Source organism: Nyctibius grandis, chromosome 8 (genome assembly GCF_013368605.1).
Source record: "Nyctibius grandis isolate bNycGra1 chromosome 8, bNycGra1.pri, whole genome shotgun sequence".
NCBI lineage: Eukaryota > Metazoa > Chordata > Aves > Nyctibiiformes > Nyctibiidae > Nyctibius > Nyctibius grandis.
The window spans coordinates 6,873,479-6,890,700 of NC_090665.1; the positions used below are offsets into that span (position 1 = coordinate 6,873,479).

At 38.4% G+C, this 17,222-nt stretch overlaps 1 protein-coding gene across 1 annotated transcript in view; it reads left to right on the plus strand.

The window, feature by feature from the left end:
* Positions 1-17,222, plus strand: part of NAALADL2 (N-acetylated alpha-linked acidic dipeptidase like 2) — a 247,643-nt gene that overhangs the window by 1,044 nt on the left and 229,377 nt on the right. The window contains exon 2 of the mRNA XM_068406490.1: positions 50-551. Within this exon, the coding sequence (XP_068262591.1) occupies positions 50-551 (502 nt within the window). The remainder of the gene's footprint in view (positions 1-49; positions 552-17,222) is intronic.

The window sequence follows — 17,222 nt, forward strand, 5'->3', positions numbered from 1 at the left end:
GACATAAGGAAACAATCATTTAGGGCTTTTTAAAATTTTGTTTTAATAGATAAAAAGATGGCCTATCACAAAGTGAACGCAGACCAGAGAGCACAGGGGCACTCTCCGTACCTTGACAACGATGAACTTCAAGCCACAGCACTGGAACTGGAATGGGACATGGAAAAAGAGCTGGAGGAGCCTGGCTTTGACCATTTCCGACTGGGTGGTGTGGTCCAGCATCACCTGGGAAACTCGCAGAGCCCTGACCTTGATCTCGAGCCCATCCAGCCATCATCTTCTCCAAAGGGAAGATTCCAGCGGCTTCAGGAAGACCCTGACTACATCTCGCACTATACGAGACAGGCACCAAAGAGCAACCGCTGCAATTTTTTTCAGATACTGAAAGTATTTTGCACTGCTTTGATTTTATTTATTTTTGGAATTGTGATAGGATATTATGCACGCAAGAAATGCCCTTCTCCCTCAACATCTCAAGAACCAAATAACTTTCATATCTACCATGAAATTCTCAAGGAAATCAAAGCTGAAAATATTCAACAGATTTACAGGTATGTACTTTGACGTGTTTTTTGTCTAAATGGAATCAGATGCCAATGTTAAGACTTCTTGTGATTTGTTTTATGTGGAATCTTATTTACAAACCTTAAGTTTTTCTTTGTGTAGAGTTTTCTCATGATGCTTGGGAAGCTTTCATAAACATATATGAAACTAAAGTAATTTTTAACGATATGGATTTGTGTTTAGTCATCATAGCTTTTGCTTTAATAGCATTCTATAGCTAAATTTATTAATATTAGCTTTAATGTACACGAATTGAAAAACATAGATAATTCAAAGTGAATAGAAATACAGACAATAGACCAGCTGTCCTAGATCCAGCTGATTGTCAAACAACATTGTCAAAAAGCAAGATTTTAGATGATGTTTTGTAATATTTGGTGCTTTAAGAAATCTGTTTCTAATCTGGCAAATAAGTGAATCCAGGCTTTTGTTTTTCAGTCTATATGGTGAAGTAAACCTTTAGTCTTCATGGGTTTAGGAGGGGAAAACTGAACTCTGAAAGACTCTGATTTTTTTTTTTCTTTAGTACGTGTTTTGTGAATATAAAATGTCATAAAGTATCTACTGACTGGATTTGATTTTAATTTTTTTTTTCCCATGTGGAATCTTTTCACTGCTTCGGAAGTTTATATAACGCGTTCATATTGGAGTATAGTCACTTTTCTGTAGCAGTGAATGTGGAAGAAACTAGGTTTTCCTGCCAAATTTTGAAAGTTATTTCTGTATGAGGGGCGAGATGAGCTTATTTCTGGCTGCTGGAACTGCAGGTCCCTTTTCCCTGATAAAGGAAATGCATTGCAGATTTTTTGATCCGTACCAGTTCAGAAGCAGCAGAACTTACGTACCTGAGGTTAGAAAGATTGTTGTCATGGACATCCAAAGACTTGGTCTTGAGTAAATCAGAAATATGTTTAAGTAATGACAGAAGTCTTCTAACATAATTTGTCTTTTATTATATTTGCTAAACCAAGCCTAAAATTCTGAAGTGATTACTACCACGTTTTGACCCAACGCTGTTACTAAATTCAAGGGAAAAAATAGGTATAAGGATTTCTTGTTAGTTTTCATGTGCTGAACTGCCTCTACTTTATACAAATTATTTTCATAATAGGAAAGGATATAGGTGATGACAAATGTTGATTATGAATGGTAGAATATTAACCTCTTTGTCTTCTCAGAGAGTAAATTGAACTGAATTCTGTCATTAGACTTAGTCAAGAACAAAGTATTGGAATAAGCTAAGACCTCCTGGTGGCATATTACACAAATTGCAGTCTCATGATTCCAGTTCTTTGTGTTTTGGGTCTGGGAATTGCTTGCCATTTTATTATCCTTGGTGGTTTAAAAACATCCGTTTTCAAACTCTTCATCACTTTTCAAACTATTTCAGCTAGCTATTAGCAAGAATCTGGACTTTAGGTAAAATGAATTATTTTAATTCTTCGGAACTTAAAAAACTTATGTTATTACTGTATTTAATTATTAATTCTTAGCATCTGGTAATTTTTTTCCTACATAATAGCATGATTTCAACAAATGTGGTCAAGCATTAATTCAGTTGCCTGTCGATTCTGTATATAAAATATATAATCAATGCTTTTAGTATACCGCATTACCCACTAGTTTCTTCTTAACCCAACATTTTGATCTGAGACAGATTTTATCCCATGTTGTGTTAAGTTGCTTACCCTTGACATCTGTTTGGCAAGAGTCAGAGCTACTGCAATGAAACCTGTGTATATGCAGCCCCACAAATATAGAACATGCAACAGATGTTGCTTGGAAAAGAAAAAAAGGCCAAACCTGACAAAATCAATATATGTTATTGTAAGATTTCTTTTAATATAATATACTTCGAGTTACTAGGAATAAGTGGCAGCTGCTTAGCTTGCAATTTCTAAATATTACTGAGAATGACAATTTAATTTTCTTAGCTTACTACTTAGATCAGACTCAATAATGGTAAAAGATGTTGCTAACAGTCCTGATAAAGGACTTAGGAGAAAACTGTATAAAACACAGCAGTGCCAATCGTATCGCCCAGGCAGACATCACCTTAATGTGCTTGGAGGTCTGGAGTGGGAACTTCCTGTTGGGATGAAATCTGCTGCAGTCAGATGAAGCTTTGAGGATTGGGACCCTCTGGGCTTCTAAAGAGGTTGCAGAAGTGCACAAGGGGACTTGTGCTGATTTTGTTGGGATTTGGACTGGATTCTGTGCGGGTTGAATGAAGCCTCTCTACCAGCCTGTGTTAGGAATGGAGGATTATGTAGGATAACAGCAGTTTGTCTGTACAGTTTGCTGAAATGAGAGGTGCAGATGTTCCTGTCCAGCTTTTTCACTGGAGGCTCTGGGTGAGAGCTCGTGTGCTGCTTCTCTCTCAGTCTCGTACTGGCCATCTACATCAGCCAGGTCCGTGTTAAGCATTTTTCCTAGCAGACATACTAGAAATGATAAGGTAAGAAAAGTCACTGGGTTGGCTTTTATTCTTTCAACTCCACACCTTGCTCCCCATGAAACATCAGTGCTACAGAATTTCAGTGCAGTTTATCATGGTTGTAATTACTGGCCTTGGTCAAGTTGGCTAATTAATGATATAGCCTAAGTAAAGATTATCTCTGTAAGCCTTTTTGAACACCTCCTCCCACCCCCTGTAGGGAAGTACTTACAATGTTGGTGACAAAAAGAAGAAATCAGTTTACTCCTGATGTTTCAGAGGTTTCAAGAGGACTGAAAGTTGTCAGAGCTACCTGAAAAGGGAGTTACCACAAAAGACTAGAGTTTTCCTTACCCTGCACATTACGTTTTACATGCTGACAAAAATTAGGGCAAATATTGTTAATAGTATTCAGTCAGTAAATCTAACATTTTAGGAGTGTGAATACTAAATTTGCTCAGATAAATATAAGAGAAAGAACCTCCTCCATAGTACAGGCAGAGTCACAACTGGTAAAAACAGACATAATTCTGCAAAGATCACTGGGCTGATAGGAATCCAGTAGTATTCTATCCATTTGAGTATGACTTCTCTTCATTTTTCTTTTGGAAGATATATGAAAAGGTTTTAGTTCAAGTCTGGTGTAACTTAGCTACCACAGGCTTTCAGGGTGGATATGAAGAGCTTAAATCCCATGTCCAAAAGAGACCAGGTAGAAGTTGAGATACAGAATACCTCAGGCACTGTTTAAAATTATATCCATAACCAGCAGAACTTACCAGGGCAACACAGATGGACAAAGCTGGTAAAATTTATAGGCTGAAAGTAGGCTGTCTCCTGAGACAGCTTGGTTGAGACTCAATGGCAAGATTGAGTTCTCAGAGCCCTTTTAGAGAGAGCGTGCTTTGAGTCCACGGTCTTGCTCCCTGTGGAATGTGTCTGCGGCTCCGAAATATAGTTGTTAGAATAGGGAAAGTGCTGTTTTCAAAAGTGATGAATGTGTTCAGATGTGAAAGTCTCTAAAGTTTATAATAAATACTTAGTCGTAAGAGGCAGACTCTCAATAATACAGAAACGCCCAACAATTTTGCTAAGCACACTGTTGAATTCTCAGAAGTAAACAGGCCCAGTTTTCAATGAAAGCTGACATTTGGTCATTACCACATAAATGAGTTACTCAGCAGATTTGTGTTTTTAATGAGTGGATTAATTTTTTTTGTCTTTGTTGTTGTTGTTCCCCAAATTAAAGCTGAGTTTGCCATTTGTGCTATGTAGTGTCCCCTCTGCCTCCTGGGTGATTTTTTTCTTGCCCTACCTTCAGGAAGAAGATAAGGGAAAAAATCTGAGACACCCTGGGCTGGAGTTAGAGGGAGCGTTGTCACTGACTTCAAGGTTACTGTCACTAACTGCCAAGATTTTGGTCATCATATATGTTGCTAAGCTTTTATATTTTAGAATGGTGTACATTTGAGTTTTGTGCAAACTGAACTTTGGTGAGTGTTTTCAGTTATGGTTTGAGCTGAATTTTAGTAACAAAATCTAAAGCAACAAAGTAATGAAAGCACAAAAAGTAGCAGAAATACAGTCTCATCAAAGACCTCTAATATTGCTATCCAATTGCTGTCTAATTACTGCTATCCAATTTGACATCTTTTTCTTGAGGAAAATGCATTGTGTTGCATGTTTAACAGTGCAGAGCATTTCAATAGGGGAAATATGAAAGGGGGTATTTTTATTTTATTTGAAATTATTTCAATTTTGTTTTTCCAAAACCAGATAAAAATGAAACAATCCTGATTTGTTTGGAAGATGTGGGGCTATCATATATATTTTATCGGAAGTTATGATTTTGGGGTTGACTTCTGTAAATTAAACTCATAAAGTTTCACGTTGAATAGAAAGTGTAAAGAAAAAAGGACAGTTGTGTTGATGTCAGTGATAATTCTAGCTATACTTTATTTATCAGAATAGTTAATTCTCTCAAACACTATTTATTCTAATAGCCTGATACTGTGTAATTCTTTTCAACAACTGTGCGTCTTGGTTACTATCAGATTCACAGTCCCCTTGGATACATTTTTTCATGATTAAGACTGGGGCTGCCACAGACAGGAGTGTCTTTGCTTTGCTCTTCAGTCTGTAGGGCAGGTCCTACATTTCAACTCTGCTTTTCACCCTGTATATCCTCACTCACATACTTTCTTCACTATCATTTTTTCCCCCACCTTGAGCAATAGGGAGGTTTAAATCCCTTTGTAATACATCTAGTTGTAACTAACTGTTCTTTGGAGGCATATCTGTTCCTTCTTCCAGCTGGTCATATCACCTGCAGAAGCTCACAAATCCATCTCTGGCAAGAATTGATTTGTCACTGGTGCCTAGTGCCATCCATAACCTAAGCTTAGTTCTCCAGAGGGCTTTGGGAGAGTAGACAGCAGCAGCTCTCCTACGCGGTCAAGGCCAAAGAAACAAAAGTGCCTATGCAGAGAGAAAAGGAGTTTGCTTGTTTTTTCTGAAAGTGAAGTGAGAAACTTCCATACCCAAGTGTTTCTTGTTCCTGATCAGTTAAAATCAATACTGTTAAAACCTTGAAGCTTCAAACCTTTTAATCAGGCGAAGCCTGCAAAACAAAGACATGGTGAGGAAAGAGAGCCCAGAACTTCTTAGAAAAAATTTGGTTCTGGAGAGTTGGACTGAATTAAATTTATAGGCTGCTGCTTGGCAAAATCGACTTTGCTGTCCCAGGAATGAGAAATCATGGCAGGAGCAGAACATCGCCTTCTAAAGGAAGGGTGTGAGGAGAGAAAGCAGGGCTCTGGGCACTGCTTCCCTTAGCAAAGACCCATTTTATTCCTACTCCTATTAACAACTACTGTCAATTAATAGCTACGTACTGACATTACGTGGCTGATGGTAGCAGTCTGCTGGCCTGGACCACTGCTCGCTTTGCTTGTGATCTCAGCGCTTGTCTTTGTGTCCTCTGCACAAAAGCAAATTCTGTGTATTGTCACGCCAACAGTTGAAAAATGCATTGCAAAAAAAGCAAATCTCAGTGAAAAGTAATCCTATTCCCTCCTGTCTATCAGTCTCAGATATTTATTGTATTGCCATAAAAAATGCAAGTATTAAATACAGTTAGACAGAGTCTGAAGTCCTGCTTACTACATGTTTAGAAATGGATGTTGGCACGTTCCTGGGTAACCGGGAGCTAAGCGAGCTCTCTAGATTTGTTTCATTCCTGGAGTCTGCGTAATCACTTGGGATTCTCTTTATTCACATGATAATTTTGAATGTGTATTTATAAGTACAAAGCCCCTTTTGAAAAGAGATAAGAGTAATGTCAAACAAGTGAAAGTTCCCACTTATCCTCCTGCTACCTCCCCAGTGAAGAATGGCTCTGAGAACATGGGGAGGTGCCTTTTGTGGAAGAAAGATGCCCCTCATGACCCGAGCGGTACCTGTGGAACAGAGACTTGATAAATTTAGGCTCCAGATACCCACTTATGTCAAACATGGGTTTTTTAAAGCAAAAAATAGGTTATATCTGTACTTCAGAGGTGTTAATAGAAAGGCTTGTGTGTTTTATAGTTTTCTTTGGTTTCATTCAATTTGCCTCTTTTTTCTTTTCTTTTTTTAAATTTGCCAAACATGATTCTCATTTGTTTTTCTGTGGACAAAAGAAGGAAGCATTATATTGATATAATGCTTGACCAGGCGGTGCAAGGTTGTTCCTGTTAGGATCAGTTACAGCATATGCTCATACAATTCCTCTTCCTTTTTGAAGAAATGTCTTAGCTTATGGTTTCCTTAACATTATAAGGACATGTTTCAGGGCCACCGTGTGGTTCACTGAGAACAATTTTTCTTCTTGGTTGATTATTTTTTTAACGGTAAACATAAAAATATATTGGTTATTACATGTTTGATTTGGGAAATCATTTACAGTAAAGTCTGATTTTTGTGTTATGACTATGTCCTTTGTAAATGATGGACACAGTGTTGCCTTAAAATAATTTTTCTAAGCAATACACTAGTGTGATATAGTAATGAATTAGATCCAATAAGCTGTATATTCACATCGGCATAATAAGTAATGAGTCCCTTGATAAATTTCCTTATCTGTCACAGCCCGCATGAATGGCTTCTGTCTTACTGCTCCTTTCTCATAAACAACATACAGTTCTGTGCTAGGGAAAATAGAAAGAAAATCACAACTGGGCTGACTTACCAGTGCAGAAACTCTTTAAAAGACAAAAAAAATTTTATTTTGCCTTTGAGATATAAGAAAATAAGAGAGCTTGCCATACCTCTGAGACCTTTCCTCAAAAGAAGAGAAACAGGAGGATTTGTGTGTTGTATATGATGTCCTAGGGTGGACACCATATGTCATGCTTTGTGAGTATTCTTATTAGGAGTGTATCATTCCCGAATGTGCATTTTGTGAAATAACAAAATTCATAGGTGAGCTAATCAGGGATCTTCGAAGATTTTTTTTTTTAATTACTGTTTGGATTTTTTTTCCATAAATCTGCATTTTTTGTGGTACAGTGTCTGTTTCAACGCAGCGTTCACAGGCGCAGTGTGGAAATTTGAGAGGGGAAGATGAGGGACAACTCAGTACTGCTGAGAGATTACATGGGGTGCAGGGGACTGAGGGTCACAGTCCTGTTCTGCATTAGGTGGAACAGGACCTGACACCTGAACTTCCCCCATTGGAGTGCTTTCCCACACAACATCTGCGTGTTGGTACAGCGCTTCACTTTTCTAAGAAAAAGGAACGCTAGTTTTTGATAGGCTACGGAGTGTAAATGAATTTTGCTCTGATCACTTATTTTTGGATTGTATAATATTACTTTTAAAATTAGAGATTACCTTACCAAAATTGCTTCAAACTCATCATAGCAGAAGCGTGGGTAGGGTTTAGACAGAGAACCAATTTCCACGGCCATTAGCTATCTTCCTCTTTACCATGACTGCTGAAAAGTGTGGGGCAATTTAGTCCCAATTAGAACAGCAATTCTGAATGGTGACAAGTACTACTTTTTCTAATAGACGATGAAATGAGCTGTGCCAGCATGGGTGAGGGAGTAATTTGCCTTTTAAAGGTCTAGCATACCTCATTCTTGCCTGCTCGGCTAACAAGAGGGATCAGGGAGGGACTGATGATACCTTGAATGTTCCTGTTTGCTGGGCTGCCCCCAGGACATCTCGCTCTCCCGTTTGCCTGTACATGTTTGGTGCTGTTTGGAAAGCTCAAGTTTTCAGGGGATTATTTCTGTTTCAGCATGACAAACTGGACAGGTGGTAAAACATGTCTGGATTTTAAAAAGCCATACCTTTTAAAAACCTTCTGGTGCCTGGGAGGCTCTGTAGTTGACTTTACCTGAGAAAGAGAAATACTTGACTAGACATTTCTGAGTGATTCTGACACTAATGCTGGCTAAAAGGCAGTATTTAGAGGCAAAAGACATTTATGTTGCCATCCATCAGTTTTATAGGTGTAACCAAACCATATTTCTTCGAACAGAAAGAATCTGAAGGAAAAAAGTACACGGCCTGCTGAGATGACAACCAGTTTTCATTTTAAGCCAGTTGCTTCCAATGGGGAAATACCAGAGGACGTGGAAATCGGACAAAGTTGTCCTTCACTGTCAAGTCCTTGCAACTCAGACAAGGAGAATCAGCAGTTTTGGCTAGTGGTCTTAGGGACATATTTATAAAGATATTGAGAAACAAACCCTCCAGAACAAAACCCCTTAACAATTTAATTAGTGGCACTGGATATGTGGACTATCTGCTAATTGCCTGAACAACTGTAAGAGTTTGTTCCTGCTGAGGTAACTGTATTGGCTTTCAATGTGCTTAGAGGGTGGCTGTTTTCTCTGAGGAGATGCTGGCACAGGGCATTGCAGAGTTCTCTTGTAAAATTTCTTAAGCACCAAACACTCGCAAATTCCTGTTTAAGATGCATCTCTCATCAGCAGAGTGTAAAACTGAAGTCTATTGGTACTCTTGAGATACGGCGTTTGAGTGGAGCGCTGCGATTCCATGGTATGCGCTGCGCAACAATTAGCAATTAGTTTCCTGCCTGTACACATAAATCAAATTAACAAAGCCTCGAGGGGAAAGAGATTTCTTAGCCCTCTTTGGTGGTGCTTTGACATCCAGTTCCCTACAGTCAGCACCTATGACAGCTATTTACTGGAAGCCTGCTAATAAGTCAGAGTGTTACCAAATTTACTGAGAGCAGCAGGACTGCAATTTGTTGTGCGGTATTAAGTTACTGTTCATGCAGCGTTCGTAACTGAAGGCTACTAAGGAGCTTTGCTAGGAATCGATCAGAGATAATGAAATTGATATTGTCTGAATAATAATTTTAGTAATAGTCTTCTACAGTAGTCTTGCGTTAAGGGCCTTCTATTCTCAGTTCAATTCTCTTTGAAAGCTAATGAGTTTCTAAAGTGTAGTATCTGCCACACTGAAACAAGTATGAAATGTATTGAAAAGTTGGGGCTTTTCCCAGTAATACTGGAACTCGTACAATGTTAGCCTTTTCAAAATTAAACAAGTTGGTTGGCTTTTTTGGATTTCTAGAGTACTGTTTATAGACAAGAAGTCACATAATGCAGGATGTGTGTACGTATGTCTGATTTTTTTCAGTCTCAATAACGGGTAGACTTTAAACGTGAGAAGTCGCATCCTTCGTATAAGCTGATGTTTCCCTTGGACACATGTAATTGACACAAATTTACATACATAGGATTTCCTGATGAACTAGTTCCTGTCCAAGTTAAATTACTGACTCATACTCTGCTTATTTTATAAGTATTTTTCCAAGGGTGAAAAGGTTGAAATATTCCAGTTAGATGGAATTTTCTCTATCCATTATTTTTTTCTTTTAGTAAAATGTAAAAATTGAAAAGTGAATTGAAATGTCACTATCAAAACAGAATAAGTGGCTGAGAAATAAAATTGTTTGGAAATCTTGTTTCTTGGAAACTTCAGGATTTTTATTCCTAGTTGGGACTTCTGTGTGTATGTTGACATTTCCTGCCAAAGCAATCTCTGGTCCTCAACCAACTTAATGTCTTTGTTTATCTTTTGTGAAAGTTGGTTACTTAACAGAATGAATGTAACAACTTTCGTCTTTTCAGTTGTTGTGGTGTTTTTCTTTCTTTTGCATAGTTTCACAGTGACTGCCTTATACCAGTGCTCTCAGAATCATAAAAGCTCAGTATATGTAGTAGTCCTCGGGTCTTCCACTTTCAGTGAGCAGATAACATTTGAGGGTTTTGTTCATTTTACCTTTTTTAATGAGGGCTAATGAAGTGGGTTGTGTGAGGCTTAAGGAAAAAGGTTGCTATTGCTGTGGGGGTTAGGACCCCATCAAAGATTGACTTCTCTCTAGCAAATTTCAAAAAGCTCTTCAGAGAGGAGTTTGTATGAATTGTAGTATTTTTGCTGAGTCTGGGTCTAGGGAAAGGAAATAATTTGGGATGTCTCTCCTTTGGAAGTTAGGGTATAGCTGAAGACCGATGCAGTAATCCTGCATTATATATAATACAGAATTGACTAAATGACCAGAGTGTTGAAGTATGCTGCCTTGACTCAGGTATCCAGTACTTGTGTTATGCTCCAGGCAATAACATGTTTCGCTTCTGTTCAAGTGGCAAACTGGAGCCTGTAGACTGGCGAAGCCCAGGACTCCTCCAAAACGTGAAGAGAAGAGACAGTGGGAAGGAAGACTAGTAGTTAAAAATGGATAAGGAATCCATGAAACTGTCAGTATGCCTTTGATGGAAATTGTTTTCATTGTTCCAGCAGAGCAGCTGTGATTTAGCAGAGAGCTCGCAGATGTACCGTTATGGTTGTGGCCCAGGCAGGAACATGTTCCCAGCGGTTCTGGAATCTGTTTCCTGTCGAAGGCTACATGAGCCAACGCGGGTGCAGTGGAGATTGAGACCATTTAATTATTTCAGTAGCTGGCTGAGTGCTGTTTGCGAGCAAAAGGTGGTAGCTCTGGGAAGTTGCTTGCTTCGTGGCCATTTGTTAGTAATAGTTATTGAATGCTTTTATTTTTAATGACTGCCAACCTAGGTGATGGGCCCTGTGATGTGCATTATTAAAAAATAGAAAAGCTTAGAAAAAGGGCATACGGTCATGAATAAAGTTTCCATTCCCTGTCAACTACTTAGGGAACAAAGCAAGAAACTGAATTATTCATGGTATGCTTAGTGCAAGGCAGATGGAACCTGCTGCTGTGTTGCTAGCAGTGCAAATAGTGACTTAAAAAATACAAATAGTTTTCTTCTGTATTATCATGCTTGTTTTTCTTTGCTAATATTTCTAGAAACTATTTAAGAAAATTAAACCCTGTGACAAAAAAAAGTTAACGCTGCATAAGTTCATCAGAATCCTAGCACAGACTCCATGGGGGTTTTGTTTCTAAATTATTCAGCCTATGTGCTAAAAAGATAGATAAGACATTGTGTTTTGGAGGTTAATACAGGTATTCCTTTTGTTCTCGTGGAAAACTTTTTTTTTAATTGAAATAAGTTTTGTAAAGACTGTTTCCTATAGACAGAAATATATATATTTATATAGCTGTCCACTTATATGTGGAGTTTTGTGCATATGTGAATACATAGACCTAATTTTGCGTAGTAGCTGAAGTTCTGTCATTTACACTGCACTTATCAAAACACTTGTATATTCTAGTGCTCAGTACCTCTCCTCCCTGTGGTTGCGGCTGAAACCTGGTTGCCATTCTAATCCCAAGTCCAGAAGTACTTCTTGTATTCATAGTTCCTTTGAAACTGTAAGAACTCAAAATACTGTGATGACTGTGTAATAAATGCCCAGAGAGTTATTAAGGACACAGTTCTGCACAGGAGGATGAGCCTCAATTCCTAACGAAGTTACTTGTTTAGCATTTGATGAGAAATAAATATAGGTTGGAGGGGCTTATCTCATTCATATTGAAGTAAGTATTCTATAAAATAAAAGATTAAGTTAGTCAATCACAGTGCAGAAATATTTCCACCTGAAAATAGGTACCTGAGTTTCTTAGTCTGGCATGGGAAAAAAATACAACAAGAACCAATGGCTGAAAGATCAAGCATTAACTTAAAGATAAAAATATACAGCACAGATAAGGTGATGAATGAAACAAACCTAATTATGTCTTTATATTGTTGATGTTCTTTAGCCAAACTGTCTTTATAGTGTTGAACACAAGGCAAAATATGTCTGTGGCATAGAAAAGGCGAGGTGAGATGATTTACTGGTTTCTTTCTGTTTTTTCTAATCTCTGTGTTTTGTCAGTGATTTCAAAGATTTTATTGAACATACTGAGATCAGTCAAATTTGTTACATGTACAGAAGAGATGTTGGGAGTGCGAGTTTGAAAACCAACAGTAGTCTGGATGTGAACTGAGTTCCTCAGAAGGTAGTGCTGTTCTTTCTTTTCATGGTGCAACGACAATATGAAAAATTTTTTTGCTTTCAGATAAAAACCCAGAATATGAATCCCCTTTTTTGAATTCGTCAAAGGAATAGGATTTTTTTTTTTAATCAACAAAGTTAACTGAATTTTTGACCACATTTTAAAATTAGAATTAGCATCTATGAACTGACTTGGCATATAGCCCATGTGTTTTTTGTGTCTATACCTCCAAGTACCCAGAGCAGGAGGAAAACAAGAGGTGATTTCTACTTGTGTTCTACAGCACTTCCAAAAACTCCTTTAAATAAAAGCGGCTGCATTAATGCAGTATACGCCCAGTCTTGTTACATTATTGGTCAAGTAAACTAACAAGTAAAGTAAGAAAAATCTTAAAAGCAGATTGAGAAGATTGCACTCTAGTCGATTGTCCTGGTGGCAGTGTGGCCCTAGTCTGTTAAACGTCCCACTGCCTTCATGTGGGTTTCTGGCAGAGAAGAAAGCAGTTCCTAAAATACACTTCAAAGGCTCAAGCCTGCGCTGACAGCCTCTGCCTCTTGTCAGCTATGGTCAGATGAAATCGGATTCTGCAATTCTTAATCAATTGGCTTCTAAAAAAAGGCGATGAGAATTTCATCTGATAGAGGATGCTAGGATTAAACTCCTAAATTTTTGTAGTTCTTCTTTTCCTTTATTATTAAGCTGTTTTAGCTAGGATGCCTGAGAGGATTTGTTACGAATATTGTCTTTTGATTAATAAACCGAATTAGAACAGAGGATTTTGGGCTTTGGTGGTGGCAGGAGCCGGGTGCTGTCGCAGGGCTGCTGGAAGGCGCGCAGAGCTGTTTATAGCACTGTGAGGCGGTCAGGCTTTATCTGGGATTTGCAGCTCTCCACTAGCAAAACTTTTTTTTTTAAACAGACACTGTTAAAACAAGAATCATTTGGTGTTATTTTAGAAATACAAAGCTAAATAAATTAAATCCTACTTCAGTCTTATGGATTTGGAAATTGGTTTTACATGCTTTCGTCACATCCTGGCTGGATTAATCTAACTCTCTTTTTACAGTTTGCCAGCGTTGCCGCTGCAGAAATTGTGTACAGATTGCAGCGGCAGCAAGCATCAGCTCCCTGAGGACAAGCAAGGCTTGCAAAGGTTTAGGTCTCTTTTCCGTCTCTCTCATTTTCTCCTGACTTAGTATGTCTTGAAGTTAAAAAGGTCTCGCTGTTTGGGAAACAGTTAATTGGATCAGGATGAGTCACACCCAGGATTGAATACTAGTGGTATGAATGAATGCCTTCCTTTTAGTTAACGTAATTAAGACTGACTTTGACGATCAAATTATCCGTTACTAAATTAGGGCCTCAGGTAAGTGAGAAGCTCTTCAGGGATGTCCCTGCCGTGCTGAGGAGGCTGTGGGTCCCACCAGAGAAGCCTTGTGGTGCCTTGGAGGGCAGGGCTGTCCTCTGAGGTCCAGACTTCAAACTCCCGGTGCACGGAGGCCGTGTGCCACCATCGGCGCACTCCTCTGGGGAGGAGGCCTGCTGCCATGTCCCAGGCACCAGGCACAGGTGGGTACTGGGACACAGCTGGGAGGAGGATTGCAGTGTTGTCTTGCAAATGGGTGAAAAGCTGTCCTGGTGGCCTGGCGAGGTACAGAGCAAGGTACTCGCTAAATACAGAGCGTACGAGGCCTAGTCTGTACGTATGTGCTGCTGCTTCGGCTGCAGTTCAGAGCTCTGGAGCAGAGCTCGCCAGTTCGGTTTGCGGCAGGCTCCTCCCTGCCCCGGCTGGGCACGCTGCCTCCCTTCCAAACTGCCCATTTCCCAGATTATTTTGTGGGGGTGTCAAAATCTTTCTAGCAGGACTGTGGAATTGCATGTACCGAATCTAAATGTTTTGCCACTTGGCTGCCTTTCCTCAGTTGCCTTTCCTGAACCACCTCAGGGAAATCCCTGGGTCCCTCCAGGTCATCCCGGCTGAGCTGGGCATGCTCCTCCCAGCAAAGGGCGTGATGCCACCGGTGTCTTCTGACGGACTTCATCTGAGCTGTCTTTGCTCACGTGTATTTGGTTTCTCCAAAACAACCGACTCTCTTTGGGATCTGGTTCTGTTTGCTTCATCTCAGATAAGAGCAGCTGACATTTCTGCAGCACCTTTTAGCATAGAATGATAAATTTCTTTACGTACTTACTCAGAAATTACTTTATCCTCCAAAGAATTCAGGATGTTTACATTTGAAATGCAGTTACTGAATAATCCAGTCTACCCAAAAAGAATTGACTTTAAGATTAGGTTATATACTGGATCTTTTGGTGCATAAAAGACATTTTAACACCTTTTATTTATTGCATGTTAAACACTGGTTGCTGGCTGCATTACATTATGTGACGCTTAGTTCAGCAGAGAGAGAAAACAGATTTATCTAAAGATGAGTTTTAAGTATTTGTTATGTGCTGTTGTGCCACTCATTAAGAGTTAATTTGGGATGAGAATGGTGATATTGCACCAGTAATTTAACTAGATAGTCTACTAGATATGGAAAATTAAAGTGAATATTTACTTACAGGTAATTATATGGCTCTGATTGTGTGTAATGGAGGAAAGCTCTGTGGTGAAGTCCTTATGTGATCTTGAAGGCAGTGTAACAGTTTTCAGTTGCTTTTCCCTGTTTACCAGAAGAATTTCACACCTACTGGAAATATTAAATCTTACCAGCCTTGAATACATGGAAATGTTAAAGTACAGCTTCACAAAATAGTTATCTCTATAGTTGAAAGTTTGAATTTTTAGAGGAGGCTTAATTATTTAGGGAAAATGAAGATTGGATGAAGACAAGAAAGGCTCCTTGATGATATTCTGCTTGCATTCCTTTCAGAATGTGCATTCTATGATAATGTTTTGATTTCATCAGATTAATTAACTTTATTTGATTTGTCCTTTTTAAAAAAAAAAAGAGCTAAACAAAAGACAGGCATGGATAGTTACATGAGCATTACTATGCACTGGGAATCAGAAGAGTGTGAGTTTGTGCTGTTTGGACCCTTCTTTAAAGAAATCATCAAATATTTTACTTTAAATTCCTTTTTCCCTGAATATTATGTAGAATTAGAATTTTTCTCATCTTCTTGTATCATCAGATTTGAGCAGAAGGGAGTAGTCAACTAAGTATGGATTCAGCCATGACTGGGTTTTAAATGACTATCGTTCCAGTTAGGGATAGAAAGAACTTTAAAAACATAACAAAGATGAATTATGAATTAAAATGAATTATAAGTATCATTTTAAGCAATATACTGAAGATCATGAAAATGGAGCTGTGGCTCTGAGATGAGTAGAAAGCCACGTGATGACCTAAGGCAAATGATATTCTTTTTAAATGTTCCTGAAATATTTTCCCTTGGTTTTGTCACTGAAAGACAGCCCCCCTAGTTTGCAGCTACATTTGAGAGGGTCTAAATATATAACTAAGTAGCATGAATTTAACTTAGTCCTCTTTCAAAGTAGATTTAAACATTTGTTCTTGACTCCAATTTCAGGTTCCCTAGTATGCATTTGTTTTCCTGAGTTTCCCAGAGTTCTTCTGAATTTACAATTGTGTAACAGAGTTCAGTGTCTTTTATTTAAATTTTACTTATTTATGGTTAACAGTGTGACCATTTAATCTTTTCTTTTTGTTAGGTGAGATGTCTAATGTGTCTTGGCACACCCAAGCAATATGGAGTAACACACTGGGATTTATATTTTTACTTTAAAAAAAAAAATTAGCTATGGCTGTACATAATTTTGAGACAGGTCCCAGGAAGATCAAATTAGATTGCTTATAACATTGATATGCGCTTGTTTTTTGAAATCTTTTAAAATAAATTTCTGTGCATAGAAGGACCAAAATAACTAAGACCATGAAAGTATGGATTTTAAAGATCTGATTTGTCAGGTATGTGGGCTGGAAACTCTTTGAGGTGGTGAGTGCTTTTATTAGCTGTATATACAGTGTCCAATGTTCTGGAGTCTTGAACTCAAATTTCTCTGTTTTGAGCCCCTAAAATGCCAATAGCCAGTAGTAACACTGCATTTGTTTTCCTAAAATTAACGCCTGCACACTTAGCTTATGCTACTTAAATTTTGAATGTACACTTAGCCATGATTATATAAAATGAGGAAACTGAAGCATGGAATTGGAGGGAGGGTGAAGTTACTGCTGCTAATGAAACCTTAATTGTTGAAGTTCAAGTTAAAGACTGAATATTCAGAATTGTATCAGAGACTGCAACCCCCCTAAAACTTACTACTTATGCCATTTAAAACTGATTGAGCACTTCAGTTTAATTTACTTGAAGGTGAAGAGCTTATAAGACATGTTTGAACCTAGAAGTATTTCTGACAGCTAATTTTTACATGCATGAAAAAGGAGTTTTATAGTGGAAACCTGGACTTTTAGTATTGTAGAGCTAGAGTCCTGCTGACATGAAGACCCTAATGATTTCTGACTTAATTATGTACCTGAACATTTAGACTGATAAACATTCACTACCCTTTAGAGATTCACGTCTAAGTACCCAATACTGGATGCACACTGTGGCTATAAAACCTGCTTTACTTTACCCCTCTGGCTGCACAGCGCTGCTAAGATCTAGGAGATGGATTCTCTTCTTGGTAGTATTTCACATCTAAGTTAAGCCCCCTGCATGCACCTTAATTTATAAATAAATGGTATAAACATATTAGGCCTCATTTGCTGATTGTGTATAATGCTTTGGGGCAACTGTTAGGAAAAG